This window comes from Mirounga leonina, unplaced genomic scaffold (genome assembly GCF_011800145.1).
Source record: "Mirounga leonina isolate KUSES-001 unplaced genomic scaffold, KU_Mleo_1.0 Mir_94, whole genome shotgun sequence".
NCBI classification, from domain to species: Eukaryota; Metazoa; Chordata; class Mammalia; order Carnivora; family Phocidae; genus Mirounga; species Mirounga leonina.
Window position 1 is genome coordinate 38,450,920 of NW_023270855.1, and position 23,382 is coordinate 38,474,301.

Genomic DNA, 23,382 nt, shown 5'->3' on the forward strand with positions numbered 1-23,382 from the left:
TGAAATTCACATCATACCATACATTTAACTCAAAGTGTACAATTTAATGGTTTTTAGTGTATTCGCGGAGTTGTGCAGCCATGACCACAGTCAGTTAGCAGTCACTCCATTTGCTCCCAATCTCCCCATTTTAGGAACACTGGCCTACTTTCTGTCTCTGAATTTGCTTATTCTTGGCATTTCATTTAAATGGAATCGTACAAATGTGGTCCTTTGTGACTGGCTTCTTGCACTGAGCATGATGCTTTTAAGGCATTCATGTTGCAGCATGTATCACTTCTTCATTCTTTTCATTGCTCAGTAATACTCCATTACATTTATATACCATGTTTTATTTACCCCCTTATCAATTGCTAGACATTTGGGTTGTTTCCACTTTACGGCTATTATAAATAATGCTGCTGTGAACATTCATGTGTAAGTTTTTATGTGGACATAGTATTTTCATTTTTCTTGGCTGGAATTGCTGGTCTACATGTAACTATATATTTAGCTTTTTGAGGAACCACCAAATTGTTTTCCAAAGCAGCTGTACTATTTCACATTTGCACTGGAAATGTGCAAGTGTAATTTCTCCATATTCTCACTAAAACTTGTTTTCCATTTTTGTTTGTATGATAGCCATCCTCGTGGGTGTGAAGTAGTATCTCATTGTGTTCGAATATCATTTCCCTGATGATTAGTGATGTTGAACATCTTTTTGTGTGTATATGAGCCATTCATATATCTTTGAAAAACTTTTTATTCAGATCCTTACCCCATTTTTTAATTGGGTTACCTGTTTTTTAATTGTTGCATTGTTAGATTTCTTTATATAGTCTGGACGTTAGAGTAGATACATGATTTACAAATATTTTCTCCCATTCTGTGGATTGTTTTTACTTTCATGGTAGTGTCCTTTGACACCAAGTTTTTAATTCGTTAAGTCCAGTTTGTCTGCTTTTCCTTTGGTTGCTTGTATTTCTAGTGTCTTGTATAAGAAAGCATTAATCCAAGGCCACAAAGATTTACATCTATGTTTTCATCTAAGAATTTTATGGTTTCAACCCTTAAACCTAAATGTATCCATTTTGAATTTATTTTTGTATACTTGAGGTAGATGTGAGGTAGGGATCTACATTCATTCTTCCACACGGGGTATTCATTTTTCCCAGCACCTTATATTCAAAAGACTGTTCTTTCCCCCATTGAATGGCGTTGGCACCCTTGTTGAAAATCAATTGACTGTAGGTGCATGGGTTTATTTCTAGAATCTCAGTTCGATTCCATTCGTTTGTATGTCTGTGTTTATGCCAGATGTAAGGTTTGTTTTTGATCTACTTTTTAGTTAAATATTGATTTAGTCTTTCCTTTAAACTTCATAAATATAAAAAGCAATTTCTGTAGTGCAACACACAGTGTGAAATGACTATTTCATTGCTTTACAATTCTCTCCTAGAAATTTTGTAGTCCTATAACACAGATGCTTATAGACATTTCTTGAATTAATATGTCATTGGGAATTTAGCAGAGGACTCTCAGAAAACCTTTTGGGAGTAAAATTATTTTAGACTTTCAGAATGCTGCCTCAGATATAGTTGCTTTTGGTAGTTAACCTTTCACCTTTTAATAAACTTTCATCTTTTAAGAAACTTCGAGTGAAAATCAGAAACGAGCTATGAAGTTCCTGTATTCTTCGTCCTTGATAGGACATTAATAGTAGAGTACCAATAATTTGTTGATGCACTTAAGATTGTACTTTTTGGTCTGATTATTTTCCCTAAAATAAATTTTAGAAGGGAAACTAGATTTGATATATTAATATGCTATTGATTTAAGCAAGTACTTCATCCTAAATTTGTGTGCATAGTCTTTAATCTTAGAAGTGTATCTTTGTATCAGTTTTTAGGTCAGTGGACACAGAGTTGATTGTATTTTCACCCATTTTTCCTTGTTCACTGTTAGATCTTTGTGCATTACTTGACTAATTGTGAAAGAGCTAGGAGGCTTTTTAACTTATGTGTAATTGTGATGATGTTTTCAAAGGTTGTGGAAAGGTTAGAGGATGCAGCTTTATGGATAGTAAATGGAAGCCTACTCCAAATGGAAGAGTGCCATAGAAAGTGTCCAGTGCATGACTGAGGGCATTTTAAACTGTCCTTTTTTTCCTAAACCAAGTAATTTTATCTTGACAGGATGCAAACTCTATAAAAAAAATATTTTATATGAAAAAGGCAGAAATTGAACATCATGAAATGGCTAAGTCAAGCCTTCGGATGAGGTATGTTTTTAAAATGTCTATAATCGGGGCTCCTGGGTGGCTCAGTCAGTTAAACATCTGCCTTTGGCTCGGGTCGTGATCCCGGGGTCCTGGGATCGAGTGCCACGTCAGGCCCCCTGCTCAGCAGAGAGCCTGCTTCTCCCTCTGCCCTTCTCCCTGCTCGTGCTCTCTCTCTCTCTCTCTCAAATAAATAAAATCTTGGGGCGCCTGGGTGGCTCAGCTGGTTAAACGACTGCCTTCGGCTCAGGTCATGATCCTGGAGTCCCTGGATCGAGCCCCGCATCGGGCTCCCTGCTCGGCAGGGAGTCTCCTTCTCCCTCTGACCCTCCCCCCTCTCGTGTTCTCTCTCTCATTCTGTCTCAAATAAATAAATAAAATCTAAAAAAAAAAAAAATCAAATAAAACCTTAAAAACTAATAATAAAATGTCTAAAATCCTTGTGCCTTTATTATTTGCCAAATTTTCTATAGAAGCTGGTGGAATCAGTGCAGTGGAAAACAGGATGTATGTTGCATTTGAAAATTATATTTACAGTTGATAATGTGATTCTGAGGAGAATAGATATAACTCTTACTCGGCCCCTTCATTGCAGCTGGAAGGCTTTATTTAAAAACAAATGATTTTGGGGATGCCTGGGTGGCTCAGTCAGTTAAGCGTCTGCCTTCGGCTCAGGTCATGATCCCAGGGTCCTGGGATCGAGTCCCACGTCGGGCTCCCTGCTCAGCGGGGCACCTGCTTCTCCCCCTCCCTCCTGCTTCCCCCCCTCCCTCCTGCTTCCCATGCTTGTGCTCACTTGCTGTCTCTCTGTGTCAATTAAATAAAATCTTAAAAAAAAAAATTTAGGGCGCCTGGGTGGCTCAGTTGGTTAAGCGACTGCCTTCGGCTCAGGTCATGATCCTGGAGTCCCTGGATCGAGTCCCACATCGGGCTCCCTGCTCGGCAGGGAGTCTGCTTCTCCCTCTGACCCTCCCCCCTCTCATGTGCTCTCTCTCATTCTCTCTGTCTCAAATAAATAAACAAAAATCTTTAAAAAAAAAAAAATTTAATAACGATTTTTGAGGCTAAACACTATTATCTGCTCTTATTGCTATATACATGTACATATTTATATGTAACATGTATTACATATAAATGTATACAATATAAGCATATACAGGGGCTCCTGGGTGGCTCCGTTATTAAGCGTCTGCCTTTGGCTCAGGTCATGGTCCCAGGGTCCTGGGATCGAGCCCCACATCAGGCTCCCTGCTTGGCGGGAGGCCTGCTTCTCCCTCTCCCCTCCCCCGGCTTGTGTTCCCTCTCTCGTTGTGTCTCTCTCTGTCAAATAAATAAAAAATAAAAAAAAAAAAGCATATACATAATATCATGCTATTTGTGTGTAAAATATAATAGTATATATTTATATTGGCAGCAAGAGCATTTAGCCAGATGTCAGGAGATCTAAAGTCTCGTCCTGGCTCTTTCTTGTGCAAGGACTAGGACTTTGAACAAGTCTTACTTCTGGGATTCCATTTCCTCCTTCGAGAAATGGAAGCTGGAGTGGCTGCTTTCAAAGCTTCTGACCCTGACATTTCCTTCATTACCAGATCCTTGGTCACTGCAGGGACCATAAGCTCTCTAGGACCAGCCCTTGTCCATTCTCTTCAGCAGAGTCCTCAGGTTTTGGAGCAAAGCCTGCTGTATAGTAATGGCTCAGAAATATATGAGCGTTTCTTAGAAACAACAACAACAACAACAAAAGATGATTGCCTCCTTTTTGTTTACCCACCATTCTGATTTCAGCTGTCAGTTTTCTGAGTTTTTATCTTATTTCTGGATAGGACTCCATCAAATTTGGCTACAGCCAGGCTGACAGGTCCTTCGCACAGTAAAGGCAGCCTTGGTGAAGAGAGAAATCCCACTAGCAAGTATTACCGGTGAGAGAGTGAGTGTGTTTAGTCTGAGAACTGACCTTGTTTATGAGGCTAGGCTTACTAGTGTTTCCCTGATAGCTATCATGAAGTAATTCTTTGGGGTATAATTGGGTTATTATGTTAAAAGGTTGAGGTGCTATAGTAGGCCTGACCTGACTTCTGGAAAATGCTGAAGCAGAAGTTATTTGTCAGGTAGTGTTTTAATATTTCCAGTAAAATAAATTGTGGTCAAATACTAAAAGATTTTGTATTCAAAATAGAATTTGTGTTCGTTGTAGAATATGAACATCTTAGAAGAGAATTAACCAGTAATGATGAATGAATCTTTATTTTTTATAAAATAAGGAGTAGTGCTGCATTTAAGTAACACGCAATTGCAAGTAGCCTATTTTAGGCTTTCTACACCACTCCCTCTTTTTTGAGAGAAAAAAAATTGGTCTTGGCTAAGATTGATTATGGGGACTATAAAAAGTACAAAGATAAACTGATCACAAACAATTGAATAGAAATTCTTTTTCTTTGATGTGAATGCTTTGTTAACAGCTCCTGTTTCCTGTAAAGTAACCAAATTATTATAACATCTTTCCTTGTCTTCTGATTGCTTGTTTTTCTTTGTAGTAATAAAAGAACAGTCCAAGGGGGTCGTTTGTCAGCAATTACCATGGCACTTCAGTATGGCTCAGAAAGTGAAGAGGATGCTGCCTTAGCTGGTAGGCATTAGGTTATGACTAGTTAATGCCTTTTCAATGGATCTTCCAGTGAAGGAAAATTAAAGTAACTTTGATCTGGCTGGGAGTTTGTCCATTTTTGGAGTACATGCTGTTTTGTTTGCACTCTTTGGTTGGCTGATTTAACAAAACCTTATTTTATGTTACAGCTTGTATCTAAGTAAATAAATACTTCTATAAAAACAATTGGTGTGCTAGCCTCAGCAGATCCTGTTTTCAAGTGTATAATGATAAATAGTGAGTGAATACTGGTAATGCCATCGGGAAACCCAGTGGAGACATTCATACCATCTTAGATCTCCAGGCCACTGGCTTGTATTTTCAATAGGCTATAATCTCTTCTTGGCCAGAGCTTCTGATTTAAAGATAGATGTAAAAAAAAAAAAAAAAAAGTAAATTACAATCAGAGCAGCATAGTCAGTTGTCATTTAAACAAGTCCAACAAAGGGCATCCATGTAAAAGTATACTATCTGTTAAATAGCGAAGAACAGCTGTAGAGGTATGTTTGATTTCATTGTCTTTCTCTGCAGTGTGATATAATGTTCTTTATTTTACTACAGATAATGTTTATATGCACAGATAAAATTTGTTTTATGAAATTACTCTGGCATATTGTCTGATTTCATAATCAAGTATGAGGACAGATTTTTCCACCTGTGTCTTATTTTCTATTAAATCTATAGAAGTTTCATAATTACTGTAGACTACTTATTAAGAGTGTAAATTTAATTTTTTGACACTCATCTACAAAATTTTTTTTTAACTTAAATCAGGTCTGGTGTTATCAAAAATTGAAGGAAAATTTGTTTTTATTAGCTTTGTTTTTTGCTGGTTATAAAAGTGATACACATGTTTAGGTTTCCTTCTAACATTTGGTTACTTTATTAACCTTATAAGTAGCATAACAAATTGAAGGAAAACCCACCTAAAAAGTATTTATTGCTTTTTTTTTTCCCCTAACAAATAGTATCTTTGTCACAAAAGGGTTCTTATTTAGTAACCTTAGCTATTAAAACAGAGTAGATGCCAATCAGCTTTGTATGTAGTAGATCTTTCAGGCTGTTCTGCATAGCTGTTTATCCTTGATTTAGGCAGGATTCTAATCTATTTGGTTTCTACTTCCTGCTGCTAGAAACATCTTAGGGGTAGGGTACAGTGAAAATAGCAAAGAAAGGATAACTGATGATCTTGGAGCTTGTTGACAAGAAAAAGCCCGTGGAAAGAAGGCATAAGAGTTCAGAAAGTGTGGCTTGTCTTCTTGAGGTGATTTGTTTTAGAGACAAACCACACTGTGCAGCCTAGGGCACGTAGAGAAGAGCGCCCACTTACAGTCACTCTAAGAACAGAAATGGGGTGGGGAATAGAATCAGAAAAACAGATCAACCTGTCACTCCTCCCTCACAAAAATAAAATAAGACAAGAAAGTAAAAAGAAACAGAAAAAGTGAGACAAATGGAAAGCATAAAGATGAGAGAAACAACTCCAAAAATTACATCAGAAATCACATCAGTGTTAATGACCCAAATTTGCCAACTATAACAGTTTTAGATTAGATTTTTAAAAAAAATCAGGTTGTATGCTGATTACAAGAGACACATCTAAAATGTAGAAATATAGGAAAGTTTAATGTAAAAGGATGGAAAAAGATACACGGGGAAAATAATAACCAAACGATAGTTACATTGACTTTTGATAAAATGGACTTTCAAACAAAAAGCATTACCAAGGATAAAAAGGATTCACCTCATAATGATAAAAGGTTTATTTCATCAGGAAGATAAATTATTAAAAAAGCTCAAAATATGTAAAACAAGCAAATAGAAGGTGGCAGAGAAAGTGAAAACATTGCCCTAGAGTGGGAGTTCACTGCTTTCCATTGCCAGATAGGCAGCCAGAAAACCAGTGAAGACAGAGATGATTTGAGTACACAATGTTTATTTCTCACAAGTGTATTTGTTTCCTATTGCTGCAAAAACAAATTACCATAAACTTAGTGGCTTAAAACAACACAAATGTATTCTCTTTGATTCTAGAGGTCAGAAGTCTAAAAGCAAGTTGTTGGCAGGCCAGTGTTCCTCTGGAGGCTCTAGGGATAAAATGTTTCCTCTCTTTTTCTAATTTCTAGAAGCTACCTGTATGCCTTGGCTCACGGCTCCTTCCTCTCTAGTCAGAATGCAGCACTCACAGTCTCTGTATCTGTCATCTCATCTCCTTTCTCCTTTGACCTTGCCTGCCTCTTACAAGGACCCTTGCAATTACATTTAGTGCTCAGAGTTTAATCCAGGATAATCTCCCAAGTTCAAGATCCTTAACTTAATCATATCTGCGAAGTCTCTTTTGCCCTATAAGGTAATAAATATTCATAGGTTCTGTGGATTAGGACTTGGATATATTAAGGAGGGCTATTCAGCTAACGCAACAAGATGGATATAATTAGGCAAGTATTCTGCAGCTAGAAAATACATGTTCTTCTCTGATTCTTGTGGAACAATCACAAAAATTGATCATGTACTTAGCCATGAAACAAATTTCAACCAGTTTGAAAGTTGGGTATTTTATAGACATATTTCTGACCATAATGCAGCTATGATAAGCACCTAATCTTAAAAAACCCAAACACTCAGGAAATGCAAAAGTCTTCAAATGTTTGGGTTTCTATTTTTTTTTTTTTTTTTTAAGATTTTATTTATTTATTTGACAGAGACACAGCAAGAGAGGGAACGCAAGCAGGGGGAGTGGGAGAGGGAGAAGCAGGCTTCCCGCGGAGCAGGGAGCCCGATGCGGGGCTCGATCCCAGGACCCTGGGATCATGACCTGAGCCGAAGGCAGACACTTAACGCCTGAGCCACCCAGGCGCCCCTGGGTTTCTCTTTTTAAAAAGGAAAAATTATAATGGAAATTCAATTACCTGAGATTGAACAATAGCAATAATGAAAATAATATATATCAAAACAGTGGGGACGAAGCTAAAGCTGTACTTTGGAGAGAAAGTTACAGGTCTGAATGTGTCTATTTAGAAAAGCAGCTGAAAGGGGTGCCTGGGTGGCTCAGTCATTAAGCGTCTGCCTTTGGCTCAGGTCATGATCTCAGGGTCCTGGGATTGAGCCCCACATCAGGCTCCCTGCTCAGCAGGAAGCCTGCTTCTCCCTCTCCCACCCTGCCTGCTTGTGTTCCCTCTCCTGCTGTCAAATAAATAAAATCTTTAAAAAAAAAAAAAAGAAAAAGACTGATTAGTCTTATCACCATTAAAGAAATTATTAGTTACAAATCTTTCCCCATAGAAAACACCAGGCCAAACATTCAAGGAACAGAATTATATACAAACTACTGCAGAGAATAGAAAAAGAGCTCCCTAGTTCATTCTATAAAAATGATAGAACATAGATACCCAAACTTAACAAAAATAAGCACACTGTATCTAGCAGCATATATAAATGATAATGCATGATAACATAGTTTGGTTACTCCAAGAATACTAGGTCACTTCAGCATTAGAAAAAGTTAAAGTATCATTCACTATGTTAATGCTTTAAAAGAGTAAAGCTGTATTATTGGCTCAGCAGATGCCTTTGATAAATGCTTCAATTCCCATTCATGATGAAAACTTAACAAATTAGGAATAGAAGGGGATCCTTCCTAACTTGATAAAGAGCACTTGTTTTTAGTGGAGAAATACTTGTAGCATTCCCTTTACCATAAGTTAAAATGTTGTTACCGCTTTTGGTCAAAATATAGCCAGCTGACAGTGACAACAATGAAGGAGTAAGAATCAGAAAAGATTTATAAGGATTGCAGTTGAAAGATTGTTTTTTGAGTTTTTTACTCAAAAGACTGTACAGGTAAATTATTGGAATTAATAAGAATAATAAGATGCTAGATATAAGATCATTATACAAAAATCTGTTTCATTTCTGGAATCAGCCACAAAAAGAAAATACAATTTTTTTAAAAGATACAATTTACAGTATCAACAAAACATATCTAGGTATAAATCCAACTAAATAGGTACAAGCTCTTTATGGAGAAGATCAGCAGTAGTAGGGTCAGAGAAAACTAGTTTCAGATCCTCTCTTTACTTCTGGCTCCATGACTAGAACCAAATCCTCTCACAACTCTCCTGAGTTGTGCCTGTCCATCTCTTAACACTGTAACTAAGTACTTACTAAATGATTGTCATTCTTACCCACAAGCAGTAGTGATTTTGATTATACAGATCCATCAAGAAAAACTTAAATTATGGTCCTTATACACTGTAAGAGAATTTAGGGAAATGAAGAATGTATTTTGTTTTTCTATAAAAATGATTACATTTTGTTTTGGTGTTTTTATGATTAGCTCTACCTAAAAATTCTCTCAATAAAGGAATAAATCATTCTTAAGAGATGCTGTAGATCAGTGGGGCAAAATCACAGAGACTTAAAGCAAAACCAGATCTACCAATATCAACCTGGTATCAATATACATTTATAATGCCCTAAACTACATGCTGCTGCTTTAGTTCTGAGATCTGTGTATAGCTACTTTATCCTTTTCCTGGCCAAACATATAGCAGAGCCTCTAAAGAAGGCACATTTAAAAAGAGAAACTATTTCATAACTTTTAAAAAACAGTATAATGTTTTCTATGTAACACTTTATTCTGTTTCTGTGTAACATTTCTCTAAATATACAATTATATGAAGCACTAACAGCATCTTTAATGAGGGCTGGAAACTCTTAAAATAAGTATTTTCAAACATACAAAGCTTACTTTGGAAGGTCATTAAAAGAGCTTTAAAGTATGGTTTGTTCTTCCCCTTCTAATACCATTTTTGTCTTTTTTTAGCTGCACGTTATGAAGAAGGAGAGTCGGAAGCAGAGAGCATTACTTCATTTATGGATGTTTCAAATCCTTTTTATCAGCTTTATGACACAGTTAGGAGTTGTCGGAATAACCAAGGGCAGCTAATAGCTGAACCTTTTTTCCATTTGCCTTCAAAGAAAAAATATCCTGATTATTACCAACAAATTAAAATGCCCATATCCCTACAACAGATCAGGTAAGCTGCCTTCTACATTACTCAATAGAAATCCATTTTCTTGTGGTTGATCCTGCACATATATCTCCTTGCTAAAATGGATAAGGATATTAAAGGTAAAAATGTTTTCATATGTTAGAGTATGTCTTGCATGTCACTCCTACGTGAAAAGTGAGAAATAAATTTGATTAAATGCGAATGGTATTATTTGTACTGTAATAGAGTCAAGGCAAATAAGCAAAAGGTATTCCAGCTAGGCATTTGTGTGTCAGATTATAGACTATAAAGAGTCATGCAGCTCAAAACTTAACTGGTCATTTTCTTAGAGCTGAGCAAAGCACAAAAATCTTTCTGCTTATACTTCTTATATTTTAATTACAACAATTTAATTCTATTTAAATTTTGTATCTAAAGTTGAGTCCCCAGAATAAGCATAGGCAGCTCTTAGAGAATTCATTAGCTGAAACAGTACCTGAAAGATGGTTCATCTTGGTTTCCCCATTCTGTTTAAAACAATCATTGGGGGTTGCCTGGCTCAGTCGGTAGAGCAGTGCGACTCTTGATCTCAGGGTCATGAGTTCAAGCCCCACATTGAGCATGGAGCCTACTTTAAATACATACATACATACATACATACATACATACATACATAAACAAAAACAAACATTGGGAATTCAGACAGAATACTGAAACCACTGCATCGTCATTAAAAATAATAGGAAATAGGGGCGCCTGGATGGCTCAGTCATTAAGCGTCTGCCTTCCACTCAGGTCATGATCCCAGGGTCCTAGGATTGAGCCCCGCATTGGGCTCCCTGCTTGGCGGGAAGCCTGCTTCTCCCTCTCCCACTCTCCCTGCTTGTGTTCCCTCTCTCACTGTCTCTCTGTCAAATAAATAAGGAAAATCTTAAAAAATAATAATAATAATAATAGGAAATAAGTAATATCGTAACTCTCACCATGCAGGTTAGGTTCTACCGTATATACCCAGATAGAGGCAACAAGGTAAAAATATATCTTAACTGGGCAAAATCAGAATAAGCTGGTATTTATCAGGACAGATAACTAACCTTTCAAATAGTAGGAATTAAAAATCTTATACTTGCTGGATTCTAGAAAATAAAGTTGCTAACAATATATGTTTCATGGTTTTGCATTTATAACTTCTGTTTTCATTATTTGATCAGTAAAATTTAGGGTGTTTTTACTTAATGCAAATTTTGGAGGTTTTGTACCCAAATAGGATATAGAAAGTCAGTTTATTTGATCCTCTTAAAATAACATGGAAATTAAAGCTGCCACTGATTAAGAAAATAGCCTAGAAATTTGTCTTTTATACTCTTTGCCTTGGAAAAGATAGTGACAGTCTTATAGATGTCGAGAGGTTCCCTTTTAACTCAATTTTTTTTTTTAAAGATTTTATTTATTTATTTGACAGAGAGACTGCAAGAGAGGCAACACAAGCAGGGGGAGTGGGAGAGGGAGAAGCAGGCTTCCCACTGAGCAGGGAGCCTGATGTGGGGCTTGATCCCAGGACCCTGGGATCATGACCTGAGCTGAAGGCAGATGCCTAATGACTGAGCCACCCAGGCGCCCCATTCACTCAACAATTTTTGTCCTTAGTTTCTTTTCTTCCTCAGTCTTTTTTTTTAGTCAAAATAATGAGTTCAGTGTAAAGGAAGACATATTCTCAGCCAACTCAATCATCTGCCTACAACCTTCTTCTAAGTGAGAATTTCCTAATAGAAACCTTGCTTGGTTAAGTCAGGAATTCTGCACCTTTCCCCCTTTTTAAATTTACTTCTTGACAGTTGTCTGGCACATAGGTAGGGGAGTGTGAGGAATAGAGAAATGGCTGAGGCCTAGCTGGTAGCACGCTAGAGTTCTGAAGGGTCAGCTCTTAGCACGGCTAATCTACCTCCTTCCCAAGGACGCATGGCCAGTGGTGCCTGACAGGAGCTGGACTACCTTCCATTGTTTCTACTTCAGAGCAACACGGAAATCTACAGTAATGCTGACCAAATAGAACTTTCTGTGATGATGGAAATGTTGTTTTCTCTGCCCCGTCCAGTATGGTAGCCATTAGTCACATGTAACTATTGAGCTCTTGAAATGTGGCTGGTGCAACTAAGGAACTAGATTTTAAATTTTATTTCTTTTTTTTTTTTTTTTTAAAGATTTTATTTATTTACTTGAGACAGAGAGAATGAGAGAGAGAGAGCACATGAGAGGGAGGAGGGTCAGAGGGAGAAGCAGACTCCGTGCCGAGCAGGGAGCCCGATGCGGGACTCGATCCAGGGACTCCAGGATCATGACCTGAGCCGAAGGCAGTCGCTTAACCAACTGAGCCACCCAGGCACCCTTAAATTTTATTTCTATTTAAATAGCCACATGTGGCTAGTGGCTAATGTATTATATAGCACAGTCCTAGGGAGATTTGTTGGCAGGAGGATGATAGTTGAGTGTCATCAAAAGCAACAAAAATAGGGCTGCCTGGGTGGCACTGTCAGTTAAGCATCCGATTCTTGGTTTCAGCTCAGGTCATGATCTCAGACTCCTGGGATTGAGCCCCACCTCAGGCTCCACACTTAGCAAGGAGTCTGCTTAGGACTCTCTGTCTCTCTGCCCCTCCATTCCACGCACACATGCGCTCTCTTGCTTTCTCTAAAATAAATCATTAAAAAAAAGGGGGCAACAGAAATAGAAGAGTGGGCAGGAGCTAGACAGTGTGGCTCCATATGCCACCTTCCACTGCTGAGGCTTGTCATCCCCATCTTTTATTTCCTATTGTGCCCATCCTGCCCCCCTCTAATTTTGATGAACATCAGTCTCATAAATACCTGCAGATTTATTATAGATTGTCATTTACAAGTTCGAGTTCCACATCTGTTCTTTGTGGGTATTGAGAATACTCAGCACATTACTCAGAGTTGGCAGGAATAAGTCTGAGGCTATAATTTAAATTCTAGGTGCTAGCCATGTAGGCTGGTACTGAGAGCTGAGTTTGTGCGTAGGTGTTTGCTTCACTCCCGAGATGTTCTCTAATGTTCGTATCTTTTTAAACAGTACGTGGAGTCTGCATATAGTGTGCATGTGCTTCAGTCAGAAGATTTAAACGTCTATCCTATGTGCATACAGAGTTAGGGCACACTGTGACTTTTCACTTTGTGTAAAATGTATAAGGGACATGGGGCACCTGAGTGGCTCAGTTTGTTAGGTATCTGACTCTTGATTTCAGCTCAGGTCGTGATCTTAGGATTGTGGGATCGAGCCCTGCGTCGGGCTCCCCACTCAGCTGGGAGTCTGCTTGAGCATCTCTCTCTCCCCCTGCCCTTCTCCCCATGCATGCACTCCCGTGCACTCTCTCTCTCTCTCAAATATTTTTAAAAAAATATAGGGATGCCTAGGTGGCACAGTTGGTTAAGCATCTGACTTTTGGTTTTGGCTCAGGTCGTGATCTCAGGGTCTTGGGATTGAGCCCCACGTTGGGCTCCACACTCAGTGCAGAGTCTGCTTGAGATTCTCTCTCACTCTGCCCCTCCTGCTCATGCTCTGTCTCTCTCTCTTTAAAATAATAAATAAAGAAATCTTTAAAGTAAAATATATAAGGGACTTCATGAGAGTTGGCATTAGCAATAGCCATAGTGTCTAAAAGATATCAGAATTCTTAAGACTTTTAAGTAAAATAAGTAATGTCAATTTTAAGCCATCATAATTCGTTACAAATGTTTGTATTAGAAGAAAAGTAGTGAATGGACTCTGACATATCTGCCTCTCATTTACCATCTTAAGACTTCTTCATTATACATATGTGTGTATATATATATATATATATATATATATATATATATATATATATATCCCCTTTCGTGGTATTGTGAGTACATTCTCTTTTCATTAACCTTCATGAAGAGGCTAGATCACCATGGTTCTTCATTAAGGTATCTTAAAACCTCCCTGATTTTTTTTTTTTCTCTTTCTGGGGTTTGCATGTTAACCACTAACAGGTTTTCCATTAGGGTCGTTGCTAATATATTTGCTTTGTAATTGACCACCTTGGCACCTAGGTCCTCTTATTACTTCTTATAGTGTTTTGTTCTGGATTTTCAGGTAGACTGTCATACTGCCTAAATACAATGGTGCTTTTGCCTCCTTTCTATCTTGAAGGTGTCCCTTCTAGGCTTCTTATCAGTATCACAAGTAAAGAGGTCAGCTAGTGCTTGTTAGGATTTTTGTACTAGATTTTCAGTAAGGGTGTTTTATCATTTTCGTAAAGGTAAATTGTAGTCATGTGTTTGTCTTTCACAGAACAAAGCTAAAGAACCAAGAATATGAAACTTTGGATCATTTGGAGTGTGATCTGAATTTAATGTTTGAAAATGCCAAACGCTATAATGTTCCCAATTCAGCCATCTACAAGCGAGTTCTGAAATTGCAGCAGGTCATGCAGGTATGATTCCTGGGATTTGCTTAACTGTGGTATGTATAATTGAAATAATTTTACAAACTTTGAGTGTGTACTTCTAAGATGTGTGATTTCTCCCAGCAATATCACATCATTTATTTCAACCACAAGTACTGCTGAATATTTTTTTAGAGTTGTCAGGACCATGTAGAGTAGAAATAATAATTTAGACTGGGTTAGCTTTGTGAGTGGGAGGAGCAGGGATTTGTGCCTGGGGAGTCATTTTAGGGTCCTCAGGAAGTTTCCCTCCAGTCACAGATGATACTCTATCATTTAGATTTTATTTCTTTGGTTCTAGACTTGTGTCTGTTAAGGTACATTGGTCCTAGGAGAAAGAACATCTTAAAGCTAATTAATCATTGTACAGTGTTTAAGAATTTATCAGATCCTTTCTGAGAGCACATCTTAGTGGGTACGGGGAGTCATGGGTGATCTAGGGGTTTTGAAGAAAGGCATAGATATGAAATACAAATTGTGTCTGTCAGTTTTGGGTAGAATCTTTCTGCAAAGAGAATCTCAGAGCAAGGAAGCAACAGAAGCAATTTTAGATAACCCTGGAGAATCTTCACTGTGTAGTCGATTGTGACATTGGTGCTGCACATTTCACGTATTGCCTTTCAGCGCTGCGCATGCGTTCCCTGAGTCCGTAATGGTTGGACTTTCAGCTCTTTGGCAGAAGGTCTTTAAAAATGCATGTGTTGAAAGTAGATCTTCTTTTCACGTCTCACATTAAACTTTCTTCTTCGCCACACCATTGCTGAAGAAGTCCAGGGTATCAAAGACTGTCTTTAGTTGGCTTCACCTAAAAATGGCAGGACACCCCTACAACTTGCCTCAGCGCTTTCAACAAGCTGGTGCCGTTGTAGTCTTATAGTTGAGCTAGTGTTGATTCCTCAACCCTCTGGATCCAGTTTTTAACCTACTTTTCTGTAGGTCATGCAAGCTTTTGTTAAACTGGGTTATTGAAAATGTTTACTGACTCTTTAATTTTGTGCACCTTACCTGTGGTTGTATTTTTCCAAGAGAATCTGATACGTCTGGCTCTTTAATATTAATTCATATATTCTAGGAGCATTCAGCAGGGAGAGCTTGACTCCAGGGTCTGCTCTGTTTCAGGCAAAGAAGAAGGAGCTTGCCAGGAGGGACGACCTTGAGGATGGAGACAGCATGATTTCTTCAGCCACCTCTGATGCTGGTAGCGCCAAAAGGAAAAGGTACGTGTTCTTCTCCTAGGCGGAGACAGCTCTGTGTCTATGACTTTGTTTCTGGTAAGTGCAGAAAAAATGTGGTTTTAAGCTGTCAGGTATGAATTCTCTTATAAGCTCTAATTATTTGCTAACAGGTTTTCTGTTAGAATTCATTTGTGAGTGGTATGAGCAGCACTGCCATTGGGCCAAGTGCCATAATGGCTGTAGACCACGTGGATGAAAGTGATAGCTACTTATGGGGCTCGGCAAAGCACGTTACTCTGTTGGCTGTCGGGGCCATTTTGCCTTCATGTGGCATTTCAGGAGTGCCACTTAAATCTAGTTGCGGTAATTTCTACGTGGTGAATCGCAAAACATTTCAGTACTATCACTGCAGGGAAGTCAGTCGCTGATACTCCTGTGTCTTTGTTTTTCCTTATTAATCTGATCTTTATTTGCCATTTTAAGGGTGTCAGATTGCAGACAACTACGTCATAACTTCTTGTAGTTCATAAAATGCTAAGCTAGATATTTGGTTTTCTCTCTTTCTAATCTTTCTCCGAACTTCCCTCACCCTTCCTTTCTCTCATGGGTTCTGTGGAAGGGCACCTCACTGTAAGACTCTGAGGCTGGACTCCTATAAAGAATCCTGCGAGAACATCTCTTTTGCCTACGCCTCCCACACAGAGTTTCTCTGGCTCAGTCTTTGTGGAACACCATATTCTCCCTCAGCCTTAACTGTCTCACCATCTTTGTAGCATTGGTTGCTCCAGGGAGAACACCGTAAACAAGAAATAAGCTAATCACTAGTAGCGGGCACAGATCCAGAGTTGAATGTAGGAGTCACTAGTAACTGTTGACACTGTTTTGTTCATGCATTAATAGATCCACTAAGATCAGAGGATTTAAAAAAGTGGTTTACGAAAGAGAAGCTGCCCTATCTTTTCCTCTTATAAATAGCATTTGGGAAAAATTTTTTAGTTTTGAGAGTAACTGCTGTGCTATGCCATGGTAACTAAATTGATTGGTATACCCTGAGATGTGAGTCTCCTCCATTACTGGCCTATGAATTTCATCCTTCCAAGTTCTTAATTCCTTGTTATACCAGGGACAACGGAGAAAAATGTGAAACCAGATCAGAGACATCAAATCAAGGACATCTTTGAGTGTAATTATATAACTCTACTACAGCATCACCTGTGTTTTCCAGATCAGTCACCCATCAAAGATAAAAACTTCTAAGACAAAAGAAGGTAATGTAGGCAAAAGTGATGGTACAGTTAGTGCCAACACTGAATGGAAAGAGAGATCTGAAACTAGTTGAGCCTTACAACAGTTCTGAGGAAGCATTAGCCCAGGCCAGATCCTTAATGACCTCTCTGTTTCTGTGGCTTGTATTGGTGGGGCAACCCAAGTAAATCACAGGGAAGTTACTACTCTAAAACCTCCCGCAACAAGAAAACTAAGTATTATGTTGTTGAAATCATAAAATCCTACTTCAGATAAAACGTCTCTGTGAACAGGTTTCCTAGGAAGTGTTTTGAATAATAAAGTGAAAAACACAAATAAGAGAAGAACAAATATAAATCATAGCTAAAGCAATAAAAGAACATACCTGGTTTTGAAATACAGGCATGAGTGGACATTAAGAGGTTGAGAGAAGCAAGTCCTATCTGTGCTTTGAACTGTGTGGCAAAGAAAGAAACATTAACGAGCCTTTTAGAAGGTAGCTCGTTATGTTAGGTTTTGCTAATAAGAAATAGACTTTTCCGGAATTCAGGCAAATACAGCTGCCTGGTAGGTTAAATTCAGCTTGTCCAGTGAAGTCAGGGCCAGGTTTTACAAGTACCACTTAACTCCTAAATACTGTGTAGATTCTATCTTTGCCTTATTTTTTTAATATCAAAGAGTGAAAAATATTAATGTATGTTATCTTCATTCCGGGAGTGCATTCTTCTCCCCCACCCCTTTCCCCAAAAGTCTACCTGCTGTCATCCATGTTAAAATGTTCCAAGTATTCTTAATATCTTTTATCCTTTGGATTGAATAATCCTCTTTTTTTCTCAACCGTATTTGGTTTGTACATGACCCTCCAATGTTGCTTGTTTTGTTTCTCTTCACATGTAATGTTTGTTTCTGCTTTCCCAGGAACACTCTTGACAGTGAGATGTTGGGTCTCAGGAGGCTCTCCAGGTGTGCAGTCCTTTTTTATGCATAAACGTATTTTTAAAAGTATAACTTCTGTGGCATGGTCAGTACTGATTAGGTGAAAAGTGAAGTCTTAAGCATGTGAAATAAGCTTTCATTTGGGTGCCAGTTTTTTGTTTTTTTTTTTTTTAAGATTTCTTTCTTTATTTATTCATGAGAGAGAGAGAGAGAGAGGCAGAGGGAGAAGCAGGCTCCCAAGGAGCAGGGAGCCCGATGCGGGACTCGATCCCAGGACCCTGAGATCATGACCTGAGCCGAAGGCAGGCGCTTAACCATCTGAGCCACCCAGGCGCCCTGGGTGCCAGTTGTTTTTATGAATAAAGAAAGTAGTATAGTTTAGAAGTATAGTTGGTAGAATAAATTCAGAATTAGTTCGCCTTGATATGTTCTGAAGCCTTTATTTGTTGCTAGCTTTGCCAGCAGCCGCAAGCCCTCTCACCAGTCATTGTGGTTGTGCTTGTGCAACAGAAGGTAGCGGCTGAGAATAGGATGGCATCAGCAGTGTCCAGAGGCTGGCAGATGCTGATGCCCTTTCAGGGATGTCTTTTACACATTGGGGATGGTGGAGGGATCAAAACCAATGTTGACAGTCCAGGTGATAATCAGCCTGAGTTGGCACCTGTGCATTGGGTTAGTGCTTCTCGAGCATGAATACATTTTGTCAGTCTCTGATCTTGCCCATGTTTTATTTCTTTGAAAGCATCCATTCTTTTGCATGTCACTTATGATTTTTAAAACAGCCTATGAGTTGCCATGTTATAGTCCTAGTCATCATTGTGTGGTGCTTTTATTTTCACCTTAGCCTTCTGGCATTCGTGGAGTGTCAATTGCTTGTGGAACACCAGACTCCGCTCTCACAGGCTGTAAAGGAAAATGTTTAGGCATCACCTCCACGTGCCAGGAACTTACTGGCCAGGAAGAAAGGCAGGTTGAAAACAAATTATGTGGGAGCAATGTCATAGAATAATTGCACAAGGTACACACTTGTGTAGTTTTATAGAACTATATATATGACTGCCCAAAGAGCTTTAGGAAATATGATTTCCCTATCATGCTTTTCTTTGCAAGTTAGATGTTATAAAGTTATCTGCATGTTTCTCCCATATGCAGTCCACTCTACAAAATTACTGCGTTATCAATTATCTTCTTCCTAATATTTTCCTTAAGAAAGATTTTCTTAGATCACAAATTTAAGAAAAAGACCATGGGTTATATTTCTCTTACATCATTCATAGTGTGTATGGTACTAATTCTCGGTAATAGTAGAAATAGAAATGTGGGGCATCTGGAGTAGTAGTATAACCCCAAGCTCTTAGAACCTAACTGCCCAAGTTCAAATCCTAGTTATTCTAATTAGCTCTGTGATTTGAGCTTCACCTCAATTTCCTCATCTGAAAAAAGAGTCGATAACTATACCTATGTAAGATCATCGTGAGGACCTGGGTGGTTGATGTGTTTAAAGCCCTTAGAACTGGGCCTAGGTGCAGTTAGTACTCAAAATCCAACTCTGATTATTTTCTGGAAGTAGTTCCTGTTGACGTCAAGGCTCAGTAGATTTCATTTTGTTTTTAGTCCTCTGTTACTAGTCTGGGAAACTCATTAGAAAAGGTTTATTATTTATTAAAAGGTTTTATTTATTAAAAGGTTTTATTCCTTGAAGACTTGAAGATGCAGTGAATGTAGCCAGCCTGGTAAAGGAGAGAACCTTTGGGGTTACTTAGCTTAACAGCAGACACCACCGAAACTCTAGGATAAGGGAGTTAAATGCTGGGAGACCTGGGAGCCTATGAACAGGGTAGAGAGGCCCACGGTAAGTGCCGACTTTTGGGAAAGGGAGGAACATCATAAAAGCAGCCTAGTGATTATCAGCTGATTCAGGTCTTAGTTCTGATTGTTCACTTTATGACCTTAAGTATTTGCTTGACCCTTGTAATCCTCCAGTTTTCCAGCTGCAAAGTTGGGATAGTAAGTGTACCTGGTTCTTAGAGCTTGAGGATTAAATGACATCACACATATAGTGCTTTACTAGTACAGCCCCTGGCTTGTGGTAGAAGTGTTAGCTATGACCATAAATGGGAATTTCGTGTGTATATATGCAAATGTGAATACATATAATAACAAATAATAGCTTCAGAGGAAGTATAATGTTAAGGACATTTGAGAATATAGTCAGCCACAAAGTATGAGAGTGAGGACTAACACTGTGGCATGAAAAATTGAAAGGAAAGATGAGATCCAGAAGGGCTTTGGAGGTTCCTCTAAAACTTGGGTGGTTGATGTGTTTAAAGCCCTTAGAACTGGGCCTAGGTGCAGTGATAAACTAAGAGAAGCAAAAAGTGACAGTGATTGCCGTGTTTCAAGCTGGGTTGGGAGTCAGGAGAACGGTGGTAGTGCTGGCCCTGGAAAATCAGATTCAGAACAGAGCCTCTTGTAGCTTCTAGCCTTTGTGCAAGCTAGAAAAAGCACCCATTTCTCAAGACACTTTCATTTGTTGGAAAATCACTGTAATATAATGATTTTGTTAGCACAGAACCCTTCATGGCCCATCTCCCATAAAATTCTAGAGCTGCATATTTATTATAACAATGCCTATTACCTGAATTGGTGTCCCCTTAAGTGTGGCACCCATAAGTGCACAAAGATAAACAGGCCTGGTTTTGAACTCTCTTAACATATATTTTACTTCAGTATATTTAAAGGTGCTGATTAAAAAAAGAAGAGTGAGTATGCCAGTTACAAGGTCTGAGATTAATGTACTTTTTCCAAAATGGGGAGGAGTAAACAAACTACTTACAGTTAGTGGTGTGGGAGAGGAGGACAGGTAAGATACATAGAGGGGTTCTAAGAAGAATCTGAAAAGCAAAGTGACACTGAAAACAGTAAACAGAAAGTACCAATTAGGGGAATATGGTTTCTGACTTTTTGTAATTCTTATCTCATTTCAGAAAGTATTTGAAGTTGCTTTCAAAAGTCCCAGATATAATAAAGTTTGGCATCCATATTGGACAAAGATAGAGCAAATACACCAACCACCCAAGCTAATAATAGTTGTTATAGAAGAGTCTGAAATTTAACTCAGTTTTTTTCTGATAGCCAGATTAAAACTAATGGGCCAGTAGTTCTCAGTGTCAAAGGCAATGTAAGGATCAGGAAAGATGTCAACAAAATAACAAAACTGGGTTTACCCAGTTCAGAGAAGGTTGTAAGTGACCCTAACAACAAAAGTTTTGCTTGCCTTGAGGATGGAAACCAGTTACACATTACTCTTAAAGAGTGAATAAATGATACAAATGGGGAGAGGATACTATTGGTAATAAAAGTCCTAAAACAGGGGCACCTGGGTGGCTCAGATGGTTAAGCGTCTGCCTTCAGCTCAGGGCATGATCTCAGGGTCCTGGGATCGAGCCCCATATCAGGCTCCTGGCTCAGCGAGGAGTTTGCTTCTCCCTCTCCCTCTGCCTCTCTCCCCTGCTCATATTCCCTCTCTCTCTCTCTCTCTGTCACATGAATTTAAAAAAAAGTCCTAAAACAATACATTTCACTTATTAGAGCAGTCTCTTAAATAAATTCAGATTTCACATTTTTTTAAAAAGATTTTATTTATTTGAGAGAGAGAGAGAAATCACAAGCAGGGGGAGGGGCAGAGGGAGAAGCAGACTCCGCTGAGTAGGGACCCCAATGCGGGGCTCAGTCTCTGGAGCTCGGGATCATGACCTGAGCCGAAGGCAGATACTTGACCAACTGAGCCACCCAGGAGCCCCCAGATTTCACATTTTGGATATGTCCCATTCAAAGCTGCTTGGTGTCAGAGCTATCCCACTCTCCATTCTTTTACTTTGTTGGCATTTTCCCTAAAATTCAGTAAAAAAGCTTTCCCTCCTCTTTAAAAAAACTCCTAAAAATCTGCCCTAGACCCACTCTCAGATTTGTAGGGTATTTGTAGCTTCATACAGAAAAGTCCAGTGATGATTGGGGGTGATATACTGGAACTAGGAAGGGAAGAGAGCTTACCTGGACCAAGAAAGAAACCTTGAATAGTTCTGTGTGATATTCTTGGATTGAGGAGCGATTTCATTTTGAGTTGATTATTGGAGAGATTTTTTTAAGCTCACAGGTTCACAATGGGATTTCTGAGTTTTCATTTTATAGTTTGACCCCCACAAGTGAGATCTAAAGAAACCTTAACTATCTTTAGTAGTTTTAAGCATAGATTTCTGTGATGTCAAATTCAGATTCGGAAATTTTTCTTTAGAGGCTTCTTGAAGGTTAACGTCATCTGTGTTCTAATCTCTGCCTGCATGTGGAGCTCTGTGGTTTGGAGCTCTGTTCCAAGTTCCCCTTCCATTATCCACCTACTGAGTCCTGGACTGAGAGGACTCTTGCTCTCACACCAGTGCACCCAGATGCCTCTTTGGGGAAATCGTTCCCACTGAATGAAACTTCTCCTAACATATCTAACAATTACTTACTTGACACAGACACACAAAAATACTAAGAGGAGAAAATGACAGAAATGATCCTGGAGCCACTTAAGATTACCCAAGGGAAATGAGCAGTCTGAGTGAAGGCACAGGAAACGGAGGTCCTTTTTCCCTCCTAACTGACCACTGTCAGGCTGTCTTAGCTCCATCAGGCTTGGAAGATAGGCATTTCTGACACATTTTTAAAGCTTGACTTAAAGAAAGATATTTCTTGTCTGTTAATTAATTCTTTATTGGGGTTTTGTTTCTTTTTTAAAAAAAGCATATTTTGAACTTTGGAGAGAAAATATCTGGCCTTTGGCCTCTTTATGATCCAGCAGTAGAGTGAGTCCCTGGACTAGGAGACCCATTTAGCCACATTGTTTGCTTCAGAAATGAACTTCCTTCCATTTATAAGACAGGAAACATAAAAAATACTTATCTCTAAGTACTACATTATATGACATTATAAATGTTTATTGAATAGAAATTAAGTCATAAATCATTTCTTTTTATTACCTACCTGAGTGTTCATCTGGAGACTGCTGGCTTGAGTCTGGTTAGAATTTATCATTGTCCTGAAAACATGCAAATAGTGGGCCAGAAATCATGCTGGAAGATTATCTCTTCTAATAATTCACTGGACAACTCACCTTGGCAAGTCATTTATCCTCTCTGAGCCACTTTCCTCAACAAATAGGAGACAGCCTGTCTGTTCTCTTGGGCTCCTTTTTAACTTGGATTCTAATCTGTGGTCCCTTGACTTTGTTCCACACCACGCACATCTGTTGCTTAGTGTCACATCTCACTGGGAGAATTTGGAGAACAAGACAGGGACTCACATTCAAGGATGAAAATTATTCAAGAGCTCAGGTGAACCACAGAGCATTTATTCCTTAAGCTAGGTTGGGTTGTTGGAATAATGCCCATGGAGCTGGAGGAAGCAGGGACTGACCTAGACAAGATAAATGCAAGAGAGACTTATTCCCACTATAGAGACTCTAGTCTTGCAGATAGCCTCCCTTTCTTTCCTGGTAACCAGGATATGCAGGTGTTCAGAGTGGTTGTCTTAAGAGATGGCACATTCTCTTTTTGTGTGTTTGGTTTTAGTTTTTTGAAGTGGGGACTGTTAGTAACAGGGAA

The 23,382-nt window shown here is 38.7% G+C and overlaps 1 protein-coding gene across 10 annotated transcripts in view; it reads left to right on the top strand.

Moving 5' to 3' along the window:
- Nucleotides 1-23,382, top strand: part of PBRM1 (polybromo 1) — a 113,410-nt gene that overhangs the window by 34,380 nt on the left and 55,648 nt on the right. For 5 of the 10 annotated variants that reach the window (XM_034996792.1, XM_034996794.1, XM_034996797.1 and 2 more), the window contains 7 exons: nt 2,175-2,260; nt 4,081-4,176; nt 4,792-4,883; nt 9,727-9,940; nt 14,228-14,369; nt 15,501-15,598; nt 17,720-17,764. In XM_034996792.1, coding sequence (XP_034852683.1) covers nt 2,175-2,260; nt 4,081-4,176; nt 4,792-4,883; nt 9,727-9,940; nt 14,228-14,369; nt 15,501-15,598; nt 17,720-17,764 — 773 coding nt within the window. The remainder of the gene's footprint in view (nt 1-2,174; nt 2,261-4,080; nt 4,177-4,791; nt 4,884-9,726; nt 9,941-14,227; nt 14,370-15,500; nt 15,599-17,719; nt 17,765-23,382) is intronic. The other 5 variants (XM_034996793.1, XM_034996795.1, XM_034996796.1 and 2 more) reach the window with 1 other exon arrangement.